Source organism: Heloderma suspectum, chromosome 2 (genome assembly GCF_057233095.1).
Source record: "Heloderma suspectum isolate Gila_16-S chromosome 2, 16-S_ref, whole genome shotgun sequence".
In the NCBI taxonomy this organism is placed as follows: domain Eukaryota; kingdom Metazoa; phylum Chordata; class Lepidosauria; order Squamata; family Helodermatidae; genus Heloderma; species Heloderma suspectum.
In genome coordinates, this window is record NC_139459.1 from 247,376,794 (window position 1) to 247,389,449 (window position 12,656).

Here is a 12,656-nt window from a genome sequence, read left to right on the forward strand (position 1 = left end):
CTGGAATAGTGTCATCTCCACTAGCTTTGTTGTTACTAATGCTTCCTAAGGCCCACTTGACTTCACTCTCGAGGATGTCCGGCTCAAGTTCAGTGACCGCACTATCATGGCTATCAGGGACATTCAGATCTTTCCTGTATAGTTCTTCTGTGTATTCTTTCCACCTCTTCTTAATCTCATCTGCTTCTGTTAGGTCCCTGCCTTCTTTGCCCTTTATCATGCCCGTCTTTGCACAAAACGTTCCCTTGAGATCTGCGATTTTCTTGAAGAGATCTCTAGTCTTTCCCATTCTGTTGTTTTCCTCGATTTCTTTGCATTGTTCATTTAAGAAGGCCTTCTCGTCTCTCCTTGCTATTCTCTGGAACTCTGCATTCAGTTGGATATATCTTCCCCTTTCTCCCTTGCTTTTCGCTTCCCTTCTTTCTTCAGCTATTTGTAAAGCCTCATCAGACAGCCACTTGGCTTTCTTGCATTTCTTTTTCTTGGGGATGGATTTCGTTGCTGCCTCCTGAACAATGTTACGGACCTCTGTCCATAGTTCCTCAGGCACTCTGTCTATCAGGTCTAATCCCTGAAATCTATTCCTCACCTCCACTGTATATTCATCAGGGATATGATTTAGGGCATACCTGAATGGTTTAGTGGTTTTCCCTACGTTCTTCAATTTAAGCCGAAATTTTGCAACAAGAAGCTCATGATCTGAGCCACAGTCAGCTCCAGGTCTTGTTTTTACTGACTGTATGGAGCTTCTCCATCTTTGGCTGCAAAGGACATAATCAATCTGATTTCGATATTGACCATCTGGTGACATCCATGTGTAGAGTGGTCTCTTGTGCTGTTGGAAAAGAGTGTTTGCTATGATCAGCGTGTTCTCTTGGCAAAACTCTATTAGCTTATGTCCTGCTTCATTTTGTACACCAAGGCCATGCCTGCCTGTTATCCTGGTGATTTCTTGACTTCCTACTTTAGCATTCCAATCCCCTATGATGAAGAGGACATCTTTCTTTGGTGTTAGTTCTAGAAGGTGTTGTAGGTCTTCATAGAACCGATCAACCTCAGCTTCTTTGGCATCAGTGGTTGGGGCATAGACTTGAATTACTGTGATGTTGAATGGTTTGCCTTGGATTCGTACTGAGATCATTCTATCATTTTTAAGATTGTACCCCAGTACTGCTTTTCCCACCCTTTTGTTGACTATGAGTGCTACTCCATTTCTTCTAAGGGATTTCTTGCCCACAATAGTAGATATGATGGCCACCTGAATTAAATTCGCCCATGCCTGTCCATTTTAGTTCGCTGATTCCCAAGATGTCGATGTTCAGTCTTGCCATCTCATGTTTGACCACCTCCAGCTTACCTTGATTCATTGATCTTACATTCCAGGTTCCTAAACAATATTGTTCTTTACAGCATCGGACTTTCTTTTCACCACCAGACACATCCACAGCTGAGTGTCCTTTCGGCTTTGGCCCAGCCACTTCACTCTTTCTGGCGCTACTTGGAAATGCCCTCTGCTCTTCCCCAGTAGTATATTGGACACCTTCCAACCTGAGGGGCTCATCTTCCAGCATCATCTTTTTTAACCTTGTGATACATTCCATGGGGTTTTCTTGGCAAGAATACTGGAGTGGGTTGCCATTTCCTTCTGCAGTGGACCACATTTTGTCAGAACTCTTCTGCCATGACCTGTCCGTCTTGGGTGGCCCTGCACGGCATAGCTTATGGCTTCACTGAGTTACGCAAGCCCTTTCGCCACAACAAGGCAGTGATCCACGAAGGGGAAGGTTCTTAGTGCAAGGGCTTTATTTAGCTTAAGGGGACAGTTAGGGTTCAGCCAAAATTAATGATTGATTTTACTGTTTTTATCTTGCCTAGAGTGAAGCCAGGAAGCATTGCCCTTACTTTGAATTGACTTCAGATGTCATAATGTAGTCGAATCATATTGGTGTTGCATCATCATGTAACCAAATCAGAATGAGAGTAAAACTTTCTGCTTTTGTTCTGGCATCTTGTGTGACGATGATAGTGACTGTAAGAAAGATGAGTAAGAGGGCTTTCTTTAAATCTTTCAGCTTTTTCCCACCCCTACCCCAAGTTCCCTTTTGAGCCAAAACAGTTTGCTACTGAACTTCTGGTTCAGCACTTGGGTTTGTCGATCTCATGTGGAGCTCGTAAGTGACTGACACAATGGCCTGTGTACTATAGCCCTGTTCAGGTATTATGCCTGAACAGGGGATATGTACAGGTGCAAGAGGGACAAGGCCTTGTGCGTCAGCCCTGCTGCCAATATCTCTGACTCCCCTGTTGTTGAGCAGGGAGGACTCCAGGGGGCTCCAGGCAAATTCGCTTGAACACAAGTAGAAGCCTCCATGTGACAAGGAGCCCTGCTTTATCAGGGTAGTTTTGTGCACTGGTAGTGGTTTGACCCAGAAATGCTCTGAATCTTTTAGCTGGTGTGTGTTTTTACTTTGATTTTGTGTGTTCTTGTGTTCAGTTAAGATGTTTATAAATTACTACGTTCCGAGCAACCCCGGAGCTGCAGCCAAATGGAAGTAGCACGTCTTGCCCACTGCATCCATGGATACGACTGTCACTTTTTGGTAGCGATTTCTGTATGGTGGTGTGCTTCTCATCTCCTGCAGTTGTATGAATTACTGCCCAAATAAAGAGCATATTCTGTGGAACATGGTGTAGTGGTTAGAGGGTTGGAGTGAACTCAGGAGATCCAGGTTCTAGTCTTCACTCAGCTATGAAGCTCACTGGGTGACTTTGGGCCAGTCACTGGCTCTCAGCCTAACCCACCTCACAGGGTTGTTATGGGGATATAATGGAGAGGAGGAGGACCATGTAAGCTGCCTTTTGTTCTTTGCAAGAGAAAAAAAGGCAGGGTATAAATGTAATAAATAATAAAGAAAGAAATACTGAGACTTTGGAAGCATCTTATAATACCATCTGATATGATCTGACTTCTCTAAAGTATCTACCTTTTTTCTTACAGGTATACATTATCAAGGTCACCTGGTCCAATGGCTCCACAGAGGCCATTTATCGACGATACAGCAAGTTCTTTGACCTTCAGGTAGGATTCTTGCTATGTTCCTGTTGTTTTTCTGAGTTTTTTGTTCTGGTGGACTATAACGTTATTTTACCGAAGTTTGAGTCTGCATACTATTTTTGTGAGGCAGGAGTTTTATACTTGTACACAACTGCCCCAAACAATCTGAAAAACTCTACAGCTTCAAGTCACTGAGCCAGAGTACCTGAACAGTAGACCAACTGACCTAGATTGCTCTCCTGACCTCTGCATGCTTGTGGGAATTGTCAGTGTTACCACATCACACCCTCCTTCTTTCTGAAGTAAAAAGTACCTCATTACCCATCCTCTATTCCAGTCATGTTGGGGCAGGATGGTATAGAGCAGCCTTCCCTGACCTGGTGCCCTCCAGATGTGTTGTACTTCAGCTTCCTAGTCCAACTCATCTGGAGGGCACCAGGTTGGGGAAGGCTAGTATAGAGGGTTAGGGGGGTGGGTGGAGGGGGTGTTCTTTGGATGCATGGGGGCTGTCAGACACTAAGATTTAGAACTTTCTCTACAGAAATGCCCCCTTTTTTTTGGTCTAGACAAATACCCACTGCAGATGTTGACATCAAAGTTTTACTGGAGCTGGGTTGTGTTTTATTGCTCCTGTTGCCTTTGTGTGTTTTGAATTTGTTTTTTAACCGGTGGCTTTATTGCAGGTTTTAAATTGTATTTTTCTGGATTGATTTTAATATTGTCAGCTGCATTGGCTGAAAAACAAGAGTGGAAATGTAGGAAATAAGAGAAGCAGCAGCGAAGCTACTTCACAACTTTACCAGAGTTGCTATATGTCATCCATGCTCAGTGTGTGAATGTGTTCCTTAAACCGCAACCATGTTGTTATGGAGGAGGATTTTGTTTCTCAGAAAAAGTCCATACAAACCCAATGTTAAGTTAAAGTGCTCCTCTGTTTGAGTACATAGTGTTGGGACTAAGATGCCTTTGCTTCTGCATGGGTGCAATTTTGGTCTGCTGCAGAGGAGACTGTATCCCCTTCAACATCCCCACGTGCATTCTGTGAGCCTTATGGGTCCAACAGTTTTTTTTGCCTCTAACAGTAAGGGCAGAGATGATGTTGTACTTGAAAGCAGGGAAGATAATGGCTCGCATGTAACAAGAAGCCACCATGGGTGAATTACCGTGGCAGCCATTTTGAATATTTGGGGTGTGGCAGGGGTGCACCATAGCTTCTCGTTACATGCCAACCTGGCGAGGGTAGGTTGTTGGGGTGGTTGACAAGCCACCTGCAATCCTAAAACAGTTCATGGGTTTTGGGTGGCTTGTCAACCACCCCCACAACCCACACTCACCGGGTTCGCATGTAATGAGAATTCATGATGATGGGGGGCTTGGACTAGCAACCTGGTGCTCACGGGCTAATAAACCATGGGCTGTGGTGATGGTGCAAACCAGGTCAGCAAGTTGGCTTCATCCCACTTGTTGTACAGGGTAGTGCAAGCCATTCTCTGTAAAGATAAGGTGGATCTGTACCATTTGGTGAAGGAGTACTTTATTAGATCATCAGGCTTAACTCTGTTGCCATCTCTTATGTTGCTGTTTCAGATTTTGATCCAAAAAATCATGCCATTTGTCTTCAGGCTTCAATTCAAATCTCTTTCCTTTCTGGAAGCTGCAGGGTGTCCTGTCTCCAGGTTGTGTTAACATTCTTGTCTTTCTTTGTAAAGCTTATACTTTTTAAAAAATGAACTCAAAGTGGCTTACAAAAATAAAACATTATTATTATTATTTTATTTATTATTTCTATACTGCCCCATATCTGAAGCTCTCTGGGCTGTTTACAAAACATCATAAAATATATAATAACATGTGCAACAACAAGTAGGAAACAACAATGAAACAAAAGTCACAAAAGGAGCAGCATTAACATAACAAGCCAAAAGAATACTCCAATAGCCAAAACAGCAACTCTGTAAAGGTGCCCTTTCCAAGCCAATTTGATGTACTTACCTTTTTCATATATGCCATAAAGCAGGGGTCCCCAACCCCCGGGCTGTGGACTGGTCCTGGTCTGTGGCCTGTTAGGGACCGGGCCACAGTAGGGGTGTGGGAACCCCCCCTTACCTTAAGTCCGTGGAGGGGGGAGGCGATCCGTCCCTCCCCCCCGCCCTGGAATCCTCGCTGGCCCTGGCCGGTTCTGCTCCATGGCGAGTCCATGGAGCTGCCGGCTGGCTCCGGCCCTGTTCTTTGCAGTAATAGCCTGTTACTGCAAAGAACAGGGACGTAAATGGCGTCTGCTATGCGGACGCCATTTGCGTCCCAGCGGCCAGAAGTCCTCCCCTGGCTGGAGCCAGCCGGCAGCTACACAGCGAGTCCAGGGCCGATGAGGATTCCGAGGGGGAGGGACGGATCCCCCCCCCGCAGACCCAAGGTAAGGGGGGTTCCCACACCCCTACTGCGGCCCAGTCCCATCCCCCCCCCCGGGTCCGTGGAAAAATTGTCTTCCACGGACCGGTCCCTGGTCCCAAAAAGGTTGGGGACCGCTGCCATAAAGGGTCAGCTTGCAGTAAAATAAAAAAGAGCTATATGGTTGGATAGATGTTTTAGTGTTACTGTTTTTTAAAAGCCCACTGCTGCTTAAAATATAGCTTTGCTGTGTGGAGTGATTGTAGGATGAGGATTTTGTTTTCCCAGATAAATTGAGGAACACCAATGTTGAACTGGTGATGCCTTATTTCTGGTACTTCGCTGTTTTTGACTGTTGGCTTGAACATTGTATAAGCTTTTTGTATGCTGAATCAGAGTTGTTGGTGCTACTAAACGATTCAAGAGTTGCGACCTGCATGGTTAGCTCGAAAATAGCTTGCTCCAGTACTCTGGATTTGATTTTCAAACTTATATTGTATGGATTATATTTGTTTTCAATGTACCTTTTAAGTGAAACTCTTTTTAGCTCCTTCTCATTGTGAGTGGAATACATTTCTAACCTACTTTTGGGTGTTACTCACAATGCTTCTGTGACCCTGTGGTGGGTTAGTATCCAGTATTTAGGAATTGCTCCTTTCCTGCAAACCCCTTCATTCTGTTATTCAGCTACTTTTCTAGTTTCTCTTTGAACAATGGTTCTAGTGAATTCTTTTGCTGGTAGTACATACTATAGAGTGCATACAATTAATTGTATAGCATATTAGCAGAATTGCGTGTTTATAGAAAGAATACATCATGACGTTACAGAGTTGTCTTGTTTCTCTGCAGTGTAAATATACCCTATTTATAATTTTTATATATGCTCAGTGGCTCTGTGATTTTCATTTGTAGTCAGTGATTTTTTTTCAGGAGGATTGCTTGGATGGTCCTTATGAAGGACAAAACCACAACAGTAGCCTGTTTGAGAAGTGGACTGGTCTGATGTGAAAGTAGGGAGAGAGAAAAGAGGAGAATGCCTGAAGGCAGGTCAAGTAGTATCTTGGGGGAAGGATGCCATGATAAAGTAGATTTTGGTGATAGTGGCCAAAATAGCACAGAAGAAATCTAACTAGTGCTGAACATATAATGGAGAATGCATTTTTCCAAAGGGAGATGCGCCAAGGGAACTAGCTGTGCTTTTATGAGCCAGAACACAAACTTGGCTGCTGGACACAGGCAGCTCTGCATAGATCAGAGAGCAAAATTCAGAAAGATAGCACCTGTTGCAGCTGTTTCCAAATCCTCATAGTCATGGTATCTTCTCGATGTTTCTGAATCTGACCATGGTCAGGAAATCCCAGACCTAGGACATGGTTAGTGTCTTGGAACAGATTTCTTACCAAGTTACTAGTTCAGCCTGAAAATTGAGGAAGTTAATACTCTGGGTGATTCTGAACTTGATTTATTTTCTGCTTTCTAGCATTAGGTAATATAGATCTTATTCAGTGCTATTAGCTTGTAAAAGGATAGCCAGATGTGTCACTTACTCTGTCCCTCTGCAGAAGAATGAAGATTGGACTCTTGAGTTGTTGAGAGAAGCAATGATCCTGGAGACTGATTAAAGCTTGAATTGTTTCTTCAGCTGTAGTTATCAACCTCAGCCTTAGTGGCTGAGTTGTGTAGGGAAGTGGGAGAAATGACATCAGGCGTTGTCCTTGATTAGCCTAGCCTGTAGTGGCCTACATATAGTAAAACTTCACTTGGATCAGAATTTAGTTTTGATGTGGTGAAGGTGACAGGGTTAACCTGTGTGTTACTCTTCTTTTGCATTACCATGGGGATATTAAAGCAAATAAGCAAAAATCAGCTGTTGAGTAGCTTAATTCCACCATCTCATCTTTCACATAATTAAGGACCTGCTCGCTGCTGTGCCAAACCAGACCCAACCATTTCTTCTGTCATAATGTAGGCATTCGTTGACTGGACAGAGCCACACTACCTTTCAGAATCACATGTATGAATTAGTATCATCAATCATCATGTTTTAGTTTTACTTCTTTTGGAACCTTCCTGCATTTGCTACCCCTTTGTCGAGGAGATGGGAACATACATCAACAGGGATTGATGCCTTCCTGTCCGTGTGTACTAGGTTTAAAGCAGTGGATTTTGCAGAAGGAAAATAGCAGTTGGGTGGTCTAGAGCCAAGAACTGAAATATGCTCCACTACCATCCTTTTTGCCCCCAGCACCACTGTAATTTCTTTGCAGCCTAAAACCTTCCTGCTTCAACTGTTTCTTGACCAGTCCAGTATACTCAACTTGCATTGCAGCAACTGTTGCTGTTTTAACTTGAGGGTGATTAAGCAAAGTTAATTTGGAGAACAGCAGCAGCTGCTGCTTTTATTGACCTGGTTTTTTGAAGTCTGCCATCCTCTACTTTCAGAAATGACTTCTAGAAGAAAAAAGGATCCAACTTCTTTCCTTTTGTAGATGGCTTTCCAGCAGCTGTTAAAACAATATACCTTTTTCTGGTAGCATATTCACTGGTGAAAGAAGTTGCATGTATTGACGTAGGAGGATTGCCATTGACCTCAGACAATAGCATAGCTAAGCTTGAGGCTTAGCTATCTGACATTTTGCTTGTAAATTGACAGTTCTGTAATCCTGAGAAGTTAAGGTGACTGACTTTGTAACTGTAGCAAAATGTTATTAACCTGTGCTAAACAGCATTTTTAGAAATAGTTTTAAATGGATGTAGCAGCCTGTTTGAGAAGTAGTATAGTGTTGTGGCAAAGAGATGGATCTCTGAGCCGGGAAGTCTCTGGTTTACATTTGGTCTTTGCCATGAACTCACTTCTTGTATTTAACAACTTCCCCTTATTTCATGTGCAATATGGAGAAAGGTTAGTGTAATTGTCATAGAGCCAAGCCACATGATAGTTTGAAAAGGTAGCTAATGTTTGCCAGCTTCTTGCTTACTCTAAAGTAAGTCCAACCCCACCCCCCAGTATGGATCAGGACTCTACAATGGGGGGTGGATGGAGGTTTAACTGCTTGTCTCCCACTCTGTTCCCAATCCAGGTTGCCCCACGCTATGCCTGTATTTTTAATTGCCAAAAAGATCCATTTGTTTTAATGGATCTAGTTTTGGCAATTAACATTTTAGGGACACCCCTCCATGATCCTTATTGAGACCACAATATGGGGCAAAGAGTTAAAGCCCCCTATGCTGCATGCTGATCTGTATTAGGAGCCCTGCACTGGCTTTGGAGGATGGAAAAAAAGACATAGCTACTAGCTGTGTCTTCAGAATAATGTGTTGTATTTTGGATCTTAAAGTATTTGTAAGAATTACTGAGGATAATATATATGAAGTGGTTTGAGTACTCTGAAATGTTACATAAATGCCATGGTGGGTCACAACAATGGTAAAACAACAATGAAAGATGAATAAAATACAGTAAATAAACATATAATAAAAATATAACATTCAGCAGTGAGACTGATTACAGTGGCAGCTAACTACTTACACATGTCCAGGTAAACAAGATGGGTTTTAGCTTGGTGCTGAAATGTCAATAAAACTGGCATTAGGTGTACTTCTTGGGGGAAGCAGGGGGAAGAATAGAAAAAAGAATAAAAATAGGAGAAGAATATTCTTTCTAAGAATAGGAAAGGTCCTATTTCACGTCACTGCCCAATGTATTTCCCCTAATGATGGGGTGATAAGATGGGCCCTCCTCCCAGAACTCAGAAGAGCATGGGCAGGCTGGACAGTGCTCGAGTGCAACACATCTGGAGGACACCAGGTTGGAGAAGGCGGGTTTAACCAAGCTTTTCAATCATGAAGAGCGTTTAGATTATCTGATCATGGGGAAGGGGAGTAATAAAAGGGTCAACTCATAAGCCACTTCAAGAGCAGTTATGTGATATCTTGGCCAGCTTGACTCCACTTCTGCCCTCTCCTGGTATTCTCATGTAGGATCACCCACCCTGCCAGGCCTCTGTGAGTAGAAGAAGGGCACATTATAGTTAAGTAAAATAAAGAGTTCCACCATGTAAAAAGGCAATGTGGGGGGAGGGGAGGGGAGTCTCTAACCTTTATCAAACTGTTTCACCGATCTTTCCTACAGGTGCCAGAATGAAGTGTTGGTTTTACATACCCAGATGATTTCAAGAAGATCAGTGAAAGTTTGAGGAAGAAAGAGCAGTTTAAAGTAGGGGTGGGGTGGGTGGGGGGGGAACCTCACTCAGTCGAAAAGTGACTTTGAGAAACTGATTGGTGACTTTCTTTGCACACTATTTCTGAAAGAACTATGGGCTACTCACTTAAAACATTGATGGTTTCCTATTCCTCTTGTATTGTAGTTGGTGGAATGCTATTTCTTTTTTCAAAATTCAGTAACTTTTTAAAAAAATGGTTTTTAGCATGTAATGAGAGCCTGTGGGACTCTCATAACAACATGCAGCTGTGCAAGCCTCTCTTTCTCCCTTATTTTCCAGCATTCTTAATCATATGGAGAACCTCCATGGATAAAGGAGGCTCTCCTCTTCAGTCTGCTGCCCTTGATGCATACCGGATGATGGATCCGACAATGGAGAATGGTGGGGCTGAAGTGCTCCCTCTCCATGTGTGTTGACTGAATATGGTAATAAGAACCCCTGAATAGAGCGACCATAGGGTCCAAATGTAAGATGTTTAATAAAATGCCATCTTGAGCATGGACTCCCTCTGAAGACTGCTCTGTTTTTGGATCCTGGAGGGCAAGAGTCTTTTGGATGACCGAGGATTCTTTGTGGGGTGGGTGGTGGAGAAATACTTGGAAGTCTTGGCTCAGGAATGTACATTAGGAACCTTTGTTTTCATTTATCTGTTTTCCACTGCCTGCAATAATAGGTTGAGCACTGCAATTGTTAGCTGTGGGTTTTCCACAATGATCACTGCAACATGAATGGTCTGTCACAGAGATCACGCTATGGAGAGCACTTCCAGATCACTTAAACACAAAGGTTGCATTTGCATGTCACGCCAAACCATAGTTCAGTGTAACGTAAACAACCTGGAATGAGTTGCAGTAAGCTTTGGGCTTGTGTGCTCCCCCTCCTCTTTTTCCCCCCTGTATGGCTGGGAGGAGTAGTTCGGAAGCTTCTGCTTTTGCTTACTGCAGCTGGTCATTTCATCCAAACTGACAAATTGTATTTAACATTAACAATGGTTAACACTTTCAATTTGGCTTGTTCCAAACAAACCATATTTAATGTAAACTAGTTTGTCAGTTCGGATGAAATGACAAACCATGGTTAAGCAAAAGCTCCCAAACTCCTCCTCCTCCTGGCTGTGCAAAGGAAGTAGAGGGGAGGGGTGAGTACCCAAGCCTGAGGCTCTCTGCAGCTCAACTGGGGTCGTACACGTCACACTAAACTATGGTTGTACGTATGTATATGTATGTACATCATTTGTTTAATGTATTCATGCTGAATAGCAGTTGAATGCATATGAATCAACTCCACTGAAACTTAGTGACCACATTCTCATGTCACACTAAACTATGATCCAATTTCTATCCAGCATGCGTGCATTAAATAGTGTATATACATGTGTGAACTAGACACATATACTGACAAAAGGGAAGAAAGGTGCTTCCTTGGTTCTTATCACTGTCCTTGCCTTCTAAGCTAGATAAATAGCTGAGATCTTAATCAGTGGCCTGAATAGAAGGAACCTGCTAAATTGCGTCTCAGATCCCAATAGAAATTAAAGGTATCCTGTTAGTTATTGTATCTATTAGTAGCTCCCATTAACGTCGCTTATTCCATATTGTTTGCTGACCCCCTTTCATTTCCTTCCATTACATTCTGCCTTATACCAATGAGCCACATTTTGTTGGTATAGAAAACCTCTGGATTAATGTGTCATCTTGAGCTTTCTATTCTCTCCTAGGTTATTTCAGATGGAAGAATTGTTTTCATAGAACAGACCTTTTTCCTATTAGCTCATGTCGTGCTGTACCAGGCGATATGTTGGTGTCGCTACTTTAGAAGCAAAGTGTTTTGCCATCAAAATGGAGATGGGTCTATAATGTGCCAGTGGTATTTTGGCCACTGATCTATTTGGCAGATATGGTGGAAATTTTACCTGGCGTGAGTACTAGTAATTGTACACCAAGTGGCTGCCTTACATTATGCAAAAGGGTTCCTATTGAAATGTGCCCACAAGTTAAATTAGTGCACAGTTTGATGGTTTGTTTTTTAAAGGAAAACCCGAAAGGAAATGGGCCTAGAGTATAACATTTAATTTCCCTCTCTTCACATGCAGCTAACAATGGATTGGAAATCCAACTGCTCCTACTCAGAGCTATGGGTTGAATTTCCTTTTGGCAGGTTCTCCTATCTGCAGTATCTACTGAATTTCAGAAAACCATTGATCTGATTCATGCTGGTTATTCTTTTGCTTTCTTGTATCTTAATATGGGGTTTGGATTTTTAATTCCACCTCCTTGGCCATGCCTTGCTTTACATTTTGACAAGTAAGCCATAGCTGATGTGAAACTATATAGCAGTGGCGACCAGTGGCCAATCTTCCTGGTGGGGCAGGAAACAGGTCACTGGAGGCAGAGAAAACTACACCCAAAGTTAAGTTCGGAGGAGCATCGAAAGGTTTAAAAATTGGCAAGACGATGCAGCATAATAGCTTTGAAAAATGTTACATGGCCAAAGCCAGTTAAGGGCAGAGGAGCATGAAATTTTATTTATTTATTTATTTATTTCATTTCTATACCGCCCAATAGCTGAAGCTCTTGAAAGGCGTTGAAGCTGGCAAGGCCATGCAGCTTAGCAGTTTTTTAAGGCATTGCATGGTGCAATCAAGAAACACAGGTAGAGGAATTTGGAAAGGCAGAAAAGCTTGCCAGCCAAGTGGCATATAGGAGGGTTTTTTTTCAGATTTAACAGAGTCTTGGAGCCTAGGAACAACAAAGGTAGTGGAGCATCAAACAATGGCTGTATCTGCTTGTGGGTGTGGAGTCAATTTAAATAGATCTTAACACATTTATTCCATTGCATGCTCAGAATAAATGTATAAAGATATATTTAACATGATTTCCCATTTTTTAACTTGACCCACAGACTCACCAATTAATTTTAAAAGCACACAACTATTTTTCCTTTATCCCAGATCCACCAGTGAATTTTCAAAAGACATCAATTACTGAACC

General features: G+C 42.7%; 1 protein-coding gene across 3 annotated transcripts in view; it reads left to right on the forward strand.

Annotated features, from left to right (window-relative positions):
• SH3PXD2B (SH3 and PX domains 2B) overlaps nt 1-12,656 on the forward strand; it is a 163,686-nt gene that overhangs the window by 21,614 nt on the left and 129,416 nt on the right. For all 3 annotated transcript variants that reach the window (XM_084838682.1, XM_084838686.1, XM_084838681.1), the window contains exon 2: nt 2,999-3,079. In XM_084838682.1, the coding sequence (XP_084694808.1) occupies nt 2,999-3,079 (81 nt within the window). The remainder of the gene's footprint in view (nt 1-2,998; nt 3,080-12,656) is intronic.